At 33.7% G+C, this 16003-nt stretch overlaps 1 protein-coding gene across 1 annotated transcript; it reads left to right on the top strand.

Moving 5' to 3' along the window:
• Window positions 1-10538: 10538 nt before the first annotated feature.
• LOC108328071 (uncharacterized) lies at window positions 10539-14712 on the top strand. Its single transcript, XM_017561859.2, is given in 8 exon segments — window positions 10539-11116; window positions 12996-13172; window positions 13274-13420; window positions 13562-13663; window positions 13764-13834; window positions 13943-13953; window positions 13956-14009; window positions 14227-14712. Coding segments are annotated over 8 exon segments (981 nt in total). The 5' UTR covers window positions 10539-10933; the 3' UTR covers window positions 14463-14712.
• The last annotated feature ends 1291 nt before the right edge of the window (window positions 14713-16003 follow it).

Below are 16003 nucleotides of genomic sequence, written 5' to 3'. Positions count from 1 at the left end.
TTAACTCAAAATTACTTCTAAGATCACAAGAGTGGGAGTTACTTAAGCAAAGAAAACACTTTAAACTCTAAAATTCGGACTCTAATGTGATAAGGCTTAGAGTTTAATCTCTTCTAGCCTAAATCACCCTAAAACGTGAAACAACTAGGCAAAAGAAAGACTACTCCTATGGTGAGAGCTCCTAAGGGAGGCTTGGAACTTTGGATCCAAGACACACTCGTTGTCTACCAATTTTAATGAAGAATTAAAGAGTAAAGTTTGCAAGTGATGGAAGAACACTTGTGAATTCTTCCAAGTGACTTGCTTAATGGCCAATTACAAGTATTTTGCAACTCAAAGGAATTTGAACAACAAGAAATAGATAGTAAATGATGCTTGCAGCTCTGGTTTCTCTCAAAGGATTGAACTATAGTAGTTCACAACAATTCTCACAGTTGCTGTAGTGATGAGCTACTGCTGTTGCAGCAACCAAAACATTATGCAGACCCCAATAGAGAATGAATCTGCTACACCAAAAATCAGCTCCAATGTTGATCTTTCCTTGCTCCAATCTACTCCCTAAGATGCTACCAGTGTTGTAGTACGTTTTGAGGTAATTTTGCACCCAACATAGAGCTCATACAAACCACCATCAAGTGATTAAATCATAAGAAAGTCAATCCTGCTGCTGCCAGAAAATGCTAAACCAGAATGCACCACTGGACTTTTATCAAACAGTTTAGGTGCAAGAATTTCAAACAATTTAAATCAAGCAAATAAACGATTTGCAAAGAAGGGTGGCACTCAAAATGATCTTAGGAAAGGTTCTAGAGTGGATTTAAAAAGCAAAGAAACGAATACAAGTTTCATATACAGCTAAATCGAGCTCAATTTCAAAATAGGCAAAACTGTTTGATGAAATGCCTAAGAGAAATGTTGTGAATAATGCATCAGACTTGAAAACTTTGCTTGGCACTGGTTCACACAGCTTTTTCAAATAAGTGCTATTATTAAATTTGCATTGTGCATTTCTTATAACTCAATTGAACCAAGCTTTTTCTACCAATCTAACACTGAATTTGATGCATTAATCATAGCAAGCATTGAATTAAAAATTCTGCAACTTATATCAGAAAGAAGTTTGAATGGTCTGGAATGCGCTGTGTTGGATCCTTTGTTTGGTCTTCTTTCGTGGTTCTTCTTTTGATTATCCTTCTCCATGAGCTGGAATGGGCTGTGTTGGATCCTTTGTTTGGTCTCCTGGCTTCCACTCAAAGCGGTTGAATAAGGCTTGTCCTTCTGGACTCAGTTCTTCCAAGTCCTGTTGTAGCTTCCTAACCATGCTTCTAGTGATGGGTCCATGACTGGTCTTGGGACCCAAGTCATCACAACTGGTCCATGAAATCATGTATCTTTGGTAGAGGATATTTTTTCTTAATGTTTAGTTTGTTCAACTGTCTGTAATCCACACACAATTTAAAATTGTCATCATTTTTCTTTATAAGCAACACTGGTGCTCCCCACGGTGACATACTTAGTTTGATGAACTTACTTTGTAATAACTCTTATATTTGCTTTTCAGTTCCACTAACTCAGCCAAAGTCATTATATATGGGCTTATGACATGTGTCCAACTCCTAGCACCAAAGAACTTGTAATCTAGGTATTTTTTCTAGGAATACATGTATATACTCTTCCAATAATAATATATGAAGTGTCATTACTCATGATCCAACTATGTATTACAATGAACTCTAATTTAGGATTTGTCTCGTTGAGTGCCTGAATTGTCGCTAGATGCAAGTGTTGTAAAGTTGAGCACCACTTGGAACTTTAGTTCTAGGAAATCCGTGATATATTTTCATTGGGCAAGAAGAAATTTTACAGAGCATTTGTAAGATGTTTAATCATTCGCCAGGTTCTTTTTTTGGCTGGGAATCTCAAATATGTCCCTTTCTTTTTTTTCGTCTCATTTGCGTCCTAATTTTTGCAAAATTGGTACATTTAAAGTCTTACCGTTAAATTGGAGTAACGTCGTTAGATTAGCGCATATGTGAAATGCTAATGGTATTTTTTTAAATGACGTGGCCTTGGTAATATGTTAATAAGGTGATTGTGACGTGGAAATTAATAATTTTAAATTATAGAAATTGGGAAAATTTAATTAAATCCAACCCCTTTCTTCAAATTAGGAATTGTGAAAAGGAATTGGGGAAAGCTGAGTGTTTCTTCGAATTAGGATTTGAGCTTTGTGTACAAATATGGTGATTGGGGTTTTTGCATCTTAGTAGAGATACTATTTGAGTTTCTAGGTTTCACTTGGTGGTTCGAATATGATTTTCCTACAGGTAACTCTTGGTGGTTGCAGGTCTGATGCGCAAATTAAAGGGGATTATGTGTTTTGTGTGGCTTCTGTCTCCAGAAGAAGACGTGAGGGTTGCCTGGAAAAGATGGTTGTCGTGAATCATGTCTTAGGGTTCCATGACTATGCGATTTCGGAGTTTTGTCGTGATGGGAAGATGGTTGTCACGAATCACGATTTAGGGTTATTTTGCAAATTGTCATGGAGGAGGTGCGATTTCATGGCAGCCTTGTTCGAAGATTGAACAAGGATGCAGGAATCGGGTTTTCAGCGGTTGGGTTTGACCTTCGCGACTTGGATTGCTGCGTTTCAGTGGTTCGGGTGAAGGTGGATGGTGGATTTGTGGTTTCAATTTGGGTTGTTGTGGTGATCTCCATTGTGGCACAAATTGGGTTTCGTGATTCTGGTGGGCAAAGACGAGTTTGACGGTGACTTCCTAGTTTTCTGAGTTTTTGCAGTTCTAATTGTGAGGGTGATGAAGATGGTGGTTGAACGATGTTAACGGTAACTGATGCAAGGTGGAAATGGTGGTACAAAAGGGTTGAGGGAGAAGGATGGTGGTTGAGGAAATCTCTAATTTTCATAAATAATTAAGTTCAATTAACTTTTTTCAATTTTTTTAATTTTAAAAGTAAAAAAGCTCACCTTAGACTCAACTATAAATATCTAATAATTTGTCACGTCATTTAAAAAATTAACATCAACATGCTACATCAACATGTTAGCCCAATTTAACAGCAAAGATCTAATTAGAGAATTTTACAACAATTAGACCCCAATTAAGACGAAAAAAAAGTAAGAAATCTATTTGACCCAATGAAATATCATTCCTTAACAATCTTACTTAACTCTCAACAATCTAAACACAAACTAGGTTTCTTATATGTCTTCTTATCCAACTTCGTCTTTGGTTCTCAATTTAACACACCTAACATAAATTGTTCATTTCGTTAAATTTCCATTTTCTCCTAAGTTTTACTTTTTATGTAGAGTTACTCTACAAGTTGTCACTAATCTTAGCCTCATTTCAAACACCAAAACCAAGGGAACTCTACTTCTATCTTGGATGTAACCTTAACATTTTCTTTGAAAACATGAGTAAATTTCTACACGTGAAACATACCACTTCTTCTATCTCAACAACTATCAAATGCAATTGACTAAATTCAATACACCCAGAAAATAATATATGGACCTTTCAAAGTTCTACTCCAAAGACAATTTCAAAATCCACAAATAGAACACTCACTGTAAGGAAATATCTTTCACTAGAATCAATCATCTATTTAAAATCAATTACTCATAATTATGGAAACAACAATCCAAAACATGTTGCACACTATAAATTATGTAACGATCATCAACTTACTCATTAGTTTAAATGTTTAGAATAAAAAAGAAAATAATCTTAGATTTAGTTATGAGTGTGCACTCTCATCGCTAACTCCAAATTATTTCTCTCTTAATATTGTTGTTTTAACAAATCAAAATAAGCCAAATTGGATTTACACAATTATACATACTATAAAAACACAACACACTTACAACTCAGCCAATCCTAAGGTTGAGTTGTCCAGAATTCTTACACAATAATCGTAAAGACAAATATATAACCAACATAACAAAAAATATAACCCCCTATTCTGACAATTTAGTTAAGGTTTGAATTTCTCTGATACCAAAATATAATAAGCAAAAAGTTCTATAACAACCTCTAACAATGCTTAATTATCATATGGTCCATGCTACATTGATAATTGTGTCTGAACTAATTCACATTACAATTCTTAATACCATAATTGAGTTTTTTAAAATGAAGTTTATGATAAAATCTATTTATAATTTAGTCTTTTATTAATAAATTATTCACAGGTTATTTTATTAAGGTTTAATCATTTCGGAGATCCTTATTTGTGCAAATTCGTGTCAATTAGGTCCTCGTATTTTCAAAGAGCTCAATTAGGTCATTTTTTTATGTAAAATTGAGTCAATTATGACCTTGTAGTTAATTGTTGTGGATGACGTTAAATTTTTTGTCCGGTGGCATGTTGAGCTAGCAATTAATAAGCACGTGGCATAATGAAGTCTCGTTACGTGGAATTATTTTATTTTAAGTTTAAAATAAGTTATATTTAATAAAAAAAGTCCTTGTAAATGAAGAGATTTTAAAGCTCATAAATATCTTAACCAATCTAAATCCAACCATAAACGAACTCCCTATATTTATGCTTCCACAATCAATCAACTCCACAATATCATAATATAGAGAAAAAGAAAAAATAAAAATGGTTGAAGAGAATTCATCCACCCCCTCACCTCCTCTCCCCTCACCTCCTCTTCTCACCACCCGACGCTGACGCCCTCACCCTCTTCTGCCGCGTCGCCGCACCACACAGCACCTCCCACCTCTCCTCCACCCCCAAAATCGCCTTCCTCTTCCTCACCAACTCCAACCTCACCTTCTCCCCTCTCTGGGAAACCTTCTTCTCACCCTCCCACACCCACCTCTTCAACATCTACATCCATGCCCAACCCCAATCCAACCGCCCGACGCACCTCCCGTGCTTCCCCATCTTTCATTGCCGCTGCCCGCTGTAACACCCAAATATTTTAAAGGGTATTACTGATAGTAGAGACTAAATTAATTTGATATCTCATATAAACAATCAAACTTTATTTCAATTACTCCAAAGTACAATACCAAACTTACAAACTTTAAACAATATAGTCTTCACCATTGAAATTTCAACTTATAAGTTTTACACAACATAATCTTCCCAATAAAAATTTATTCTTTTTACAAAAATCCCTGAAAGTTTTTCCCCGCATCTCTCTCATCTCTAAGCTTTTTCAACCGTATCTGCAACATTATCTAATCACATATAACATGAGTTATATGATCATAGCACAAACAAATAAGGGTAAGCCAACCATATCATATCAATCATTAAACTTGTAATAAGAATAGTTCAATCATGTATTTCTACAATTACTAAAATATCATTACCCCGATGTCATTAATTCATCATTATCAAAATCATCTTCCTCAATTTCATAAACCTTACAATTTTACCATGCTTACTCACGAAGCCTTATGGTCAGACCGCTCTCTGCCTGCTTCCTTAAGCCTCACCTGTATACTATGTCTTACTCTCTGAAGCCTTATGGTCAGACCTCTCTCTGCCTGCTTCTATAAAACTTATGAACCACATATTTATGTCAAAGCGTTATGGTCAGACCACTTGCTGCCTGCTTTCATAAACCTCAGGTGTTACTTTGCTCATATCAAGTTCTCATGGTATAACCGAACATACTACTTCCCGTAGGAAACATCATTTCATAAGCAATAATTTCTTATATCCACTCCAACATTTTATCAAATCAACATTTCATACCCTCTTATCCACTCCAACATTTCATCAAATCAACAATTCATAACCTCTTCTCCACATAACTCAATCACGTTCATTCTCTAATCATAATTTGACAATAACCTATTTTGGTGTCAATAAATTAAACATATTGCCAGATATCATACTTCATATTATAAACTCATTTAGACCATAACGAGTATAACTCAACATATTTTCACCAATCAAAGATTCATAGATCAGCCAAAACATTTCAACATATCTTAGCAACTACGTATTAAAGTCTGAGCTCAATGTAACGATAAATAAAATATATATGAAGTTTTTACCATGATAACTTCATGCATCTACAATTGACTTATTTTATTTTATTTTCATCCTATTAGAGATCTTTCTTTACCCCAATTGGTCACCGGAGAGGACCCAGATGTCTGAACGCATCAAACTCACCTTCGACGCCAGCACATATGACTAGTCACAACTGACTGGACCAGGCCAGGGCTGCTCTATGATCAGGGATGTGCCAACTCAGGTTTTTAAGGTTCCTCTATCCTACCAACAAAGGGAGGCCCTCAATAATTAACAATTTATTTATTTAATTTATCTACCTTGTTTTCTTATGCTCTAAATCTAAAATGCCTAATTTTAATATTTTACTTCCTCTCACAACAACCTCAAACAGTATCTGCATATCTATTTAATACCCATATACAAGCTATTACAGAACCCTTACTCCAAACCTTCCAACAAGATCAATTTCAGCCAACAAACTCATTCAATAAATTCATCACAATAAACATCCATAATAGAATTCATACAAGATAATTATAAACAATTAACAATAATAAAATATTACTATAAATGGTCATAGAAGAATACAATATTTGACAATCATAAAAATAATCTTAATATAAAAATTCATGGGGAAACAAGAAGTTGAATCTGGCAGAGCCGGATAGACAACTTCTAATCCATCCAACAATACAATATAATTAAATAACAAGAACAATACATGTCTGGGGAAATAAGAAGTTGAATCTGGCAGAGCCGGTTAAACAACTTCTAATCCTTCCAAAAATGCAATAAAATAAATAGGTAAAGCAATAAATAGTTTGGGGAAACAAGAAGTTGAATCTGGCAGAGCCGGTTAGACAACTTCTAATCCTTCCAAAAATGTAATAAAAATAAATAAGGAAAGAAATAAAAAGTTTGGGGAATCAAGAAATTGAATCTGGCAGAGCCGGTTAGACAATTTCTAATCCTTCCAAAATACAATAAAAATAAATAAGGAAAACAATCAAATGTTTGGGGAAACAAGAAATTGAATCTGGCAGAGCCGGTTAGACAATTTCTAATCCTTCCAAAATACAAAAAAATAAACCACTAATAACATACAAATGGCATAACATAATCAACATCACATTTTACAACTATCACACTTGGATATCAGCACAAAAGCATACTCTCATTTAAAATTCAAGATCATACAGAAACAAAATACTCCATATTCAAGATTTAAAATTAGACAAAAGAAAAATATAGCATATTCAAGACTCAAGATAATACAAAAAGAAATACTCAAAGTTAGCTTCCCTTACCTCTATTACAGACTTAATCTCCTCGCTCTCTGAAAACTTCCAGAATATCCCCTTTGAAATTAGAAATTCTTCCAACTCTCTTCTCTCAAAAATTTTCTAAGTTCTTTGGTGTAAATTTTCAACCTTCCCCCCTTGGCTATTTATAGCAAAAAAATTTACTATTCATTTTTTACTATTCATTTTAACTATTCATTTTTTTATTCATTTTACTATTACAAAAATAATTTTTTATTTGCAATTTGATGAATTCTGATCTCAAAGCTACGTGGAACACTTATCCTTTCCAAATATTATTTATTATATATATATATTTTTTTTTACTATTCACTTTTTACTATTCACAATTTACTATTCATCATTTTTTTTAGCATTTAACTTACAAATATTTTCAAGGATCTTACACCCGCCGCCTCATCTCCGTCGCACTCCTCCACAACCCCTCAACCTCTACTTCGCCCTCCTCTCCCAACACTGGATCCCTCTTGACAAAGTATAATTATTATTTTTAAAATCAAATTGACCTGAAATTTACGAATGATTAGAGGTAAAAACACATTTGACTCAAACTGAACAGTCTTACAAAAAAATATCCCAATTTATTTAGGTTATCAATTTTTTTGTAACATCCAACCTATTTTACAGTGTTTTAAAATTGTTCTTCTTTCCATCTCTTGTACTCCATTTAACCAAATAATGTAATGGAGAAGAAAAGGAATGAGAGGTGAAGTGAAATTTTATACCTTAATATGTAATATTATTATTTAATTAGATTTAAAGATATTGTAAATATATGTATATTTTCTATTACATTTTATACCAGAAAAGAGATTTTCGGTCCTCATCCCATAACAGGATCACTGTTTCTTCTTCACCACCAAGTGGCAAACCCTCATCCCAATTCATCCACACTCTACATCGTTGTTGTGGTCACCCAATTCTTCATGCACACCACATGTTTGTAAATTTGTCTCAATGGCACTATCCTCTCTCTACTGCCACCATCTTCCTTACGCTATAATAACCCAACGTCACACAACACATTTTTCATTATCTTTCTCTATCTCTTCCACCTTCAGATTCTCCTCGGCTCTCTCATCTTCCACTTATTCCACTCACCACCGTCTCCCCCCAACTTCTCCCCCCAACTCCTTGACCTCCTCCGCCGCCAACACTGTACGCTGGTTTTGAGTCAACTCAGAAGACTCTACTTCAGGTGCTCCCCATAGTGCTTCACCGCTAACAATTTGTCGATTCCATCGAAAAACCACTAATAGATGACGCCAAAATCATAAAACCAAAGTTCATCCACAACTAATTTCTCACTATAACCCTATTTTCCCCTAATTTCGAACCAGAACAACGAACCCACGAAAAAACTTATTTTTCCCAATTTTCCCTAATTTTGCACACACTCAAAATCTGACCCCAAAATACCAAACTTAACCATAATACGTTTTAATTTCATTTCCAAAAATAAATATAACATTATGTTTTTTATTAAATTTAACTTATTTTAAACTTTTTTTAAACTTAAAATCAAATAAATTCACGTAATGACGTCTTATTGTGCCTAATGCTTATTAAATGCTAGCTCAGCATGCCACTAGACAACAAATTTAACCCTGTCCACAACAATTAATGGCAAGATCATAATTGACTCAATTTTACGTAAAAAGGGACCTAATTGAGCTCTTTGAAAATTTGAGAACCTAATTGACACGAATATACACAAATTGGGACCTCCGAAATGATTAAACCTTTTATTAAAACTTCTATAGCTTTCTAAAATACTTATTTTCTTGATCTTTACAAGTTGTACATATAATTGTACAAAATAAATTTCGTACAAATTTTAATCCTGCAAAAAATTAAATTTTGTTTTTCTTTTTCAACATATTCTCTTGATCTTCACGTTCTAAAAGATATTTCAAAATACATTAAAGTAAACACATAAGTACTTAATATAAGTTAGAGACATAACACAACTTAAAAAAAATGCAATCTATTATCTCTATAATGTCCCTATACTAATTTCTTCATTTTCTCGATCTAGTTCTAATGTTACTATCTCCTTCTGCTCCTATGTGTTAAAGAAGCTTAAAGAAGGAGTCTACCACAGTTCTTCTTGAAGCTACTGTTATAAGTGGACTTCAAGCCTAACTTAACCCCACAAAACCGGCTTGTAGGGTGAGGTTTGCACCCACTTATAAACTATGAATTGGCCTTGTCTCCAGTCGATGTGGGACTTCCAGCACACCTCTCTCACGCCGAGGTATATACATCTCGAGTGTGGGATTAGACATTTTTAATGGGTGGTTCGATAGCGGCACGATAGCGGGTGGAACAATATGCCCAGCAAACAACAAATATCACTAGGATAGGCTCTAACCATGACTTTGATACCAAGTTAGAAGTGGACTTTAAGCCTAACTCAATCCCACAAAACCGGCTTGTAGAGTGAGATTTACACCCATTTATAAACTATGAATTGGTCTTATCTCTAGTCGATGTGGGAATTCCAACCGCTATCTAAGCTTGCCTTTTGGATTAAAATGTTGAGAGTTCTTAAGAAAGTATTTCCCAAGTTTGCTCCAATGGCTTTCACTCGTCAAGAAAAAGGAGAGAGAACGGTAAGTTTTCCTAAAAAGTGAGGACAACCAAAAAGGAACCATAGTAGAGAAAAAAAAAGAATGAGTTTCAAACTTACAAACTTCTTGTTTTAATTATTTGATTATAAAAATTTTACTTATATTTTTATATAAATAAGTTATTAAAAAAATGAAAATAAGAGTTTTAACATATTTAAATCAAAGATGTGATAATTAAAAAAAAGTTAGTTTAATAAAAAAAGTTTTTTTAGTAATAATAAAATAAATTAAAATATTAAAATTTAGTATTTACTATTTCAAAGTTTAATCATATAATTAGGATAGGAAGGAAATCATATACTTAGGAAGAAAGGAAAAGAAACACTAAATTCTTTTATATAAATCCAATATTATATTTATTATAGGCTTTATGAAAATAAAAAAGTTAATAAAAAATTAATATAACACTATATTATTTAGATATAAATTTAATGAAAAATTATATATGAAATTTTCTTTAATATAACTGTAATAAATATTTATTTATAAACTATTATTCAACCAATAATTTATAAACAAATATATTAGTATTTCGATATTAATCTTTAAGATTCACATAATTTTTATACTAAAAAAAAAGGCTTAAAATAAACACGCAACAGCTACACCAAACCAGTGAAGGAAATCACGGCACCGTCCCATTGCGTAAAACCCTAATCCCAGTTATCGTTCACACATAAACCCTTTCCCCACTTCCTTTTTGTTGTTTTTCTTCACTTCCGACGGCTTCTCAGAATCAAAGAAACATTTTTTATTTTGTTTCTGCACCACTTTGTTATCCTTCATCTTCACGCTCCGTTCCTTGTCGAGTAGAAGAAGACCCACCCAACACTAATGTAACAACCACCCACCCCCCTCTTGGAAACCGCGATTCGAGGTTTCCGAGCTTAAACTATCCTCGAGTGCTCCTAGGAAAGACAATAAGGTAACAAGTGTCTTTTATTTCGTTTGAAAGATTAAATTTTTGCGGTGGGTATGGAAGCAGCGAGAGTGGGTGTGGGGGTTGACGGTGGGAATGGGAGCAATGTGAAATTGTTGCAGCCTAAGGGTCAGCAAGTACAAGTGGGAACAGTGTCTCAGCTTCTCGCTGGTGGACTAGCCGGTGCTTTCGCCAAGACCTGCACTGCTCCACTTGCACGCCTCACCATCCTTTTTCAGGTTTTTTTTAAATGTGTTATAATGAATGTGTTTGATTTTAGGGTTGCCTAGCATGTCATGGGGGGTGGATTTTTAGGTTTTGGTTGAAATGGGACTGTTTAGGTTTCTGGTCAAGTTGGAAATTTCACCATTTATAAGACATTCAAATGCATCAGATTTGAATTGATCACATTTTAAATTATTTCATCATTTGAATGACAATAAAATGAAATGGGACTGTTTAGGTTTCTGGTCAAGTTGGAAATTTCACCATTTATAAGACATTCAAATGCATCAGATTTGAATTGATCACATTTTAAATTATTTCATCATTTGAATGACAATAAAATGAAATGGGACTGTTTAGGTTTCTGGTCAAGTTGGAAATTTCACCATTTTTAAGACATTCAAATGCATCAGATTTGAATTGATCACATTTTAAATTATTTCATCATTTGAATGACAATAAAATTTTTAATATTTTTATTTGGATAAATTATCATCAAATTCAACAAAGTATTTAAATATCAAATAATTATTAAATTAAAAAAAATATAATCTTTTAGTAGATCTTGATTGATGTTATTTTTATTTTTGTCAAAAAATTTAAAAAATATTTATTATAATTACAAACTTTTTTCTTAATTTAGATTTTAGCTAGATTATTTTCAAATTATGAAATGAGGAATGGGCCACATACGAGCTCATGCAAGTTCGGTCGACTTAGCCTAGGTCAACCTGAACCAACCAATACATAACATTGGGTCGAGGTCATGCAAGTTCGGTCGACTTAGCCTAGGTTAACTTGAACCTAAATCAAGTTGAATAGGCCTAAGCCTAAGTTGAGCCTAGTTCGGTCGACTTAGCCTAGGTCAACTTGAACCTAAACCAAGTTGAGTAGGCCTAAGCCTAAGTTGAGCCAAATAGGCCCGAGCTAAAGTCAAGCCAAATAGATCGGAGTCAAGTTGAGCTAAGTAAGTCTGAGTCCAAGTCGAGCCCAACCTTGGCCCAAGACTGAGTCAAGTTTTCTTGGACTCCGGTCCAATTTAGTTAGCTTGGATTTATGTCAAGTTGGGGCTCAATGTGAGTCAAGTCGATATAAGTCCACATTTAGTAGAGTAAGGGTTGGTCCCCATTCATGTGAATTGGGTTTGACCCATGTTTAGTCAAGTTGGGTTAGGCTTAGATTGGTCCTAGTCTGATCATGACTAAGTCCAAATTACCTTAATTAAGACAAGGTCAAGTTGAAGTTGCCTAGGGCCAAGTCAAGTCAAAGTTAGTCCGGCCAATTGAGTTGAGTTGAGTTGGTATGTGCAAGTTGAGCCTAGCCAAGTTTACTTAAGCCAAAGTTGAGCTAAGTCAACTAGGGCCTATATCAAGCCTAGTCTACCTGGGTCTAAGTCAAGCTAAGTTGGACTAGGCCCATGTTCAGTGATGTTTGGTTGCGATTAGCTTGGGTTGGGTCCTAGTTGGGTTGGCCTAGTTAGGATCACAAATTAGGTTAGATTTGGCCAAATCAAGTTGGTCTTGTGTTAGGGCGAAACATTGGGGCATGTCAAACTAAGTTAGGTCGAACTCACATCAAGTTGAACATAGCCTATTCAGGATCTAGTTGACCCAAACTATTAAGACTGAAATATGAGTTTAAGAATATGAAGAATTTCAAATTCTTACTTTTTTTTAGAATTTGAAATATTTTAATTTTAAGTAATCCAATTTTTTGAATGAAATTCTAGAATTTCAATTTCTTTCAAAATTCCTTACCCAACTAACATATTTTGTCGTAAAGCATTTCAAATTCTCTGAAAAAATGAATTAGCCTCTTAAAATGTTTTATCTATTAAACACATTATTAACTAGTGTATTATCTAACTATTTTTACATGCATTTACTTTATCAGGTTCAAGGTATGCATTTTGATATGGCAGCATTGAGTAAGCCTAGCATTTGGGGTGAGGCTTCACGTATTGTCAATGAAGAAGGATTTAGAGCATTTTGGAAAGGCAATTTGGTGACCATAGCCCATCGTCTCCCTTACTCTGCAGTCAACTTCTATGCTTATGAACGCTACAAGAATGTAACGTCTGATGATGTTTACATAATGTTTATGTGCTCTAGAAATTGTTACTTAAGTTTCTTAAGTTTGAATCAGTTTCATTGTTTTGTATTCTGTTACAGCTATTACATATATTTTTGGGTGAGAATCATCGAGGAAATACCAGTGCAGATCTGTTTGTGCACTTCGTAAGTGGTGGTTTGTCTGGCATAACATCTGCTACAGCTACATATCCTTTGGATTTGGTGAGAACACGACTTGCAGCACAGGTAATTACCAATTATCGATATTTGAAGATTTTTGGAGCTCAGTTGCATGCATTGTATATTGGTTAGATTTTAATTGGAACTTACTATTTCATTGACTTTGATCCAGTTTGTAATGACTTTTGGGATTTGATTTCTCTGCAGAGAAGTTCCATATACTACAGGGGCATCTCTCACGCTTTTAATACCATTTGCAGAGAAGAAGGGTTCTTGGGTCTCTACAAGGGACTTGGAGCTACATTGTTGGTATGCTCATGATGTGTTTTTCAACTCTTCTCTTTAGCTTCTTTATGTTTACGATCCTGCTATATTTTACAATTGGCATAACTTGTTTTGTATGGTACAGGGTGTTGGACCCAATATAGCTATAAGCTTTTCTGTTTATGAAGGCTTACGTTCTTTTTGGCAGTCCCGAAGGTGAGTATCTGAATTTGCAACGAATTGAGAGTATTTTATGTGGAAGGTTACCTCCTCGTGTTTGGTCTTATTAGTTTGTAGATATTTAATTTATTCTTTGAAATTTAGGCCCGATGATTCTACTGTATGGTCAGTCTCGCTTGTGGCAGTCTTTCTGGTGTTGCATCGTCAACAGGTAGGTTTTTATTGATAGTTGTTGTCTCCAATATCACTTTCTATTCCAAAACCTAAAATCTAAATTTTAATTTGAAAAGTTTGAGTTAATAGTATTTCCAAATAAGTCATTTCAGCTACAATATAATCAAAGAATTTTTCTTCAGATAGCAATTTCCTCATCTGGTATGAGTCATTCTTACTTTAATTGTTTAATTGTTGTCTCTTGCAACATGCAGCGACATTTCCTTTGGATCTAGTAAGACGCAGAATGCAGTTGGAGGGAGCTGGTGGTCGAGCACGTGTCTATAATACCAGTTTATTTGGTACATTTAAGCACATAGTTCAGAATGAAGGACTACGTGGTTTGTACAGTGGCATTTTGCCTGAGTACTACAAGGTTGTTCCCAGCGTGGGCATTGTCTTTATGACATATGAGACATTGAAGATGTTTCTATCAAGCATTCCAAGTTAGGAAACACTCTATTCTTATCCTATGTCATGATTCATAACTATTTTTATCCTTTAGAAGGAAATTTTGTGATGGATTGTATTATTGTCGTAGCCACGAGCACAATTTTGTATTTGTATAGGTAGTTATAATTTAGAGAGTTACAGCAATTGTACCAAATCGAATTTTAGGTCAGAGTTATGGATGATTAAAGAAATAGTTTTGGTTGTAGAATTTTCTACCATTAAGATATTATTAGTGAATGTACACTCTATCAATGTTAGCATTTTATTTATCTTGCCCATGGTGTTCTGGGGATTCTTTGTTTTGAGATGAACGTGAATTATGTTTTCATCATTGAAATTCTCACATATTCTAAAGCACTCTATTATTAATTAAAATGCACGCGGGAACCACTATTTATGTATGGGTTTAGATCCAATCTCTCTTTTTGCGTAAGCAACATTTACGTTTTATGTTTTCATCCAATAGTACAAAAAGAAATGGGTTTAACATTTTAACGTGAAAATGTTCATGGACATTTTTTTGTTGTATTTCCCATTGTTCTTTGGGTATATTAGATTGGATGCAATGAATTTTAACGTATACACATGATAAGGAAAAATTTGTTTAATGTATATTATAAAACTCGTCTAATCAGAAAATGGACAAAGTTATCTAATGTGTATTAATAGACTCATCTAATATGTATATGAACATACATTTCTAACGTATATTTCTAGACTCCTCTAATTAGTATATGGACAAACTCATCTAATATGGATTACAAGACGCGTTCGATCAATGTTTGAACATATTTGTTTAATGTGTATTATTAAACTCATCTTATTAATGTATGAAATGACACATCTAAATGTTTTTTTACTATACTCATCTAATGAGTATATGGACATACTTGTCTAATGTGTATTCCTAGACCTGTTTAATGTTTTTCCGATATACTCATCTAATCAGTATATTCCTAGACTTGTCTATTGTGTATTGAGAGATTCTTTTAATTAGTGAATGAACATACTTGTCTAATATGTTTTAATAGACTTGTGTAATTTGTGTGTGGAATGACGTGTCTAATGTATATTGTTAGTGTCGTCTAATCAATATATGAATAACTTGTCAAATGTGTATTACTAGACTCATAATCAATACATTAACATATTTGTCTAATACTTTTTGTTTTACTCATCTAATTAATGTATTCCTACACTTATGTAATAATTTTTGTTGTACTCCTCTAATCAATTTATGGAATGACTTATTTAATATTTTTTTGTTATACTTGTATAATAAGTGTATAAACAATCTTGTCTAACCTGCATTGTTAGACTCATGTAATTTGTTTAATCATTGTATTGAAAGACTTGTTTGATATGTATCACTTTACTCGTCTAATCAATACATTGATAGACTCTTCGAATCTATATTACTAGACTTGTTCAATTAGTATATGGACACACTCATATAACGTGTATTGCTAAACTTGTCCAATAAATGTATATTTAGTCTCATGTAATGTGTATTGCAAGGTTCGTTTAATCAATGAGTGG

The sequence above is a fragment of the Vigna angularis genome, chromosome 2, assembly GCF_016808095.1.
Source record: "Vigna angularis cultivar LongXiaoDou No.4 chromosome 2, ASM1680809v1, whole genome shotgun sequence".
NCBI lineage: Eukaryota > Viridiplantae > Streptophyta > Magnoliopsida > Fabales > Fabaceae > Vigna > Vigna angularis.
The sequence above is the reverse complement of the archived record's forward strand: the minus strand, read 5'-3'. Positions and strand labels throughout refer to the sequence as shown.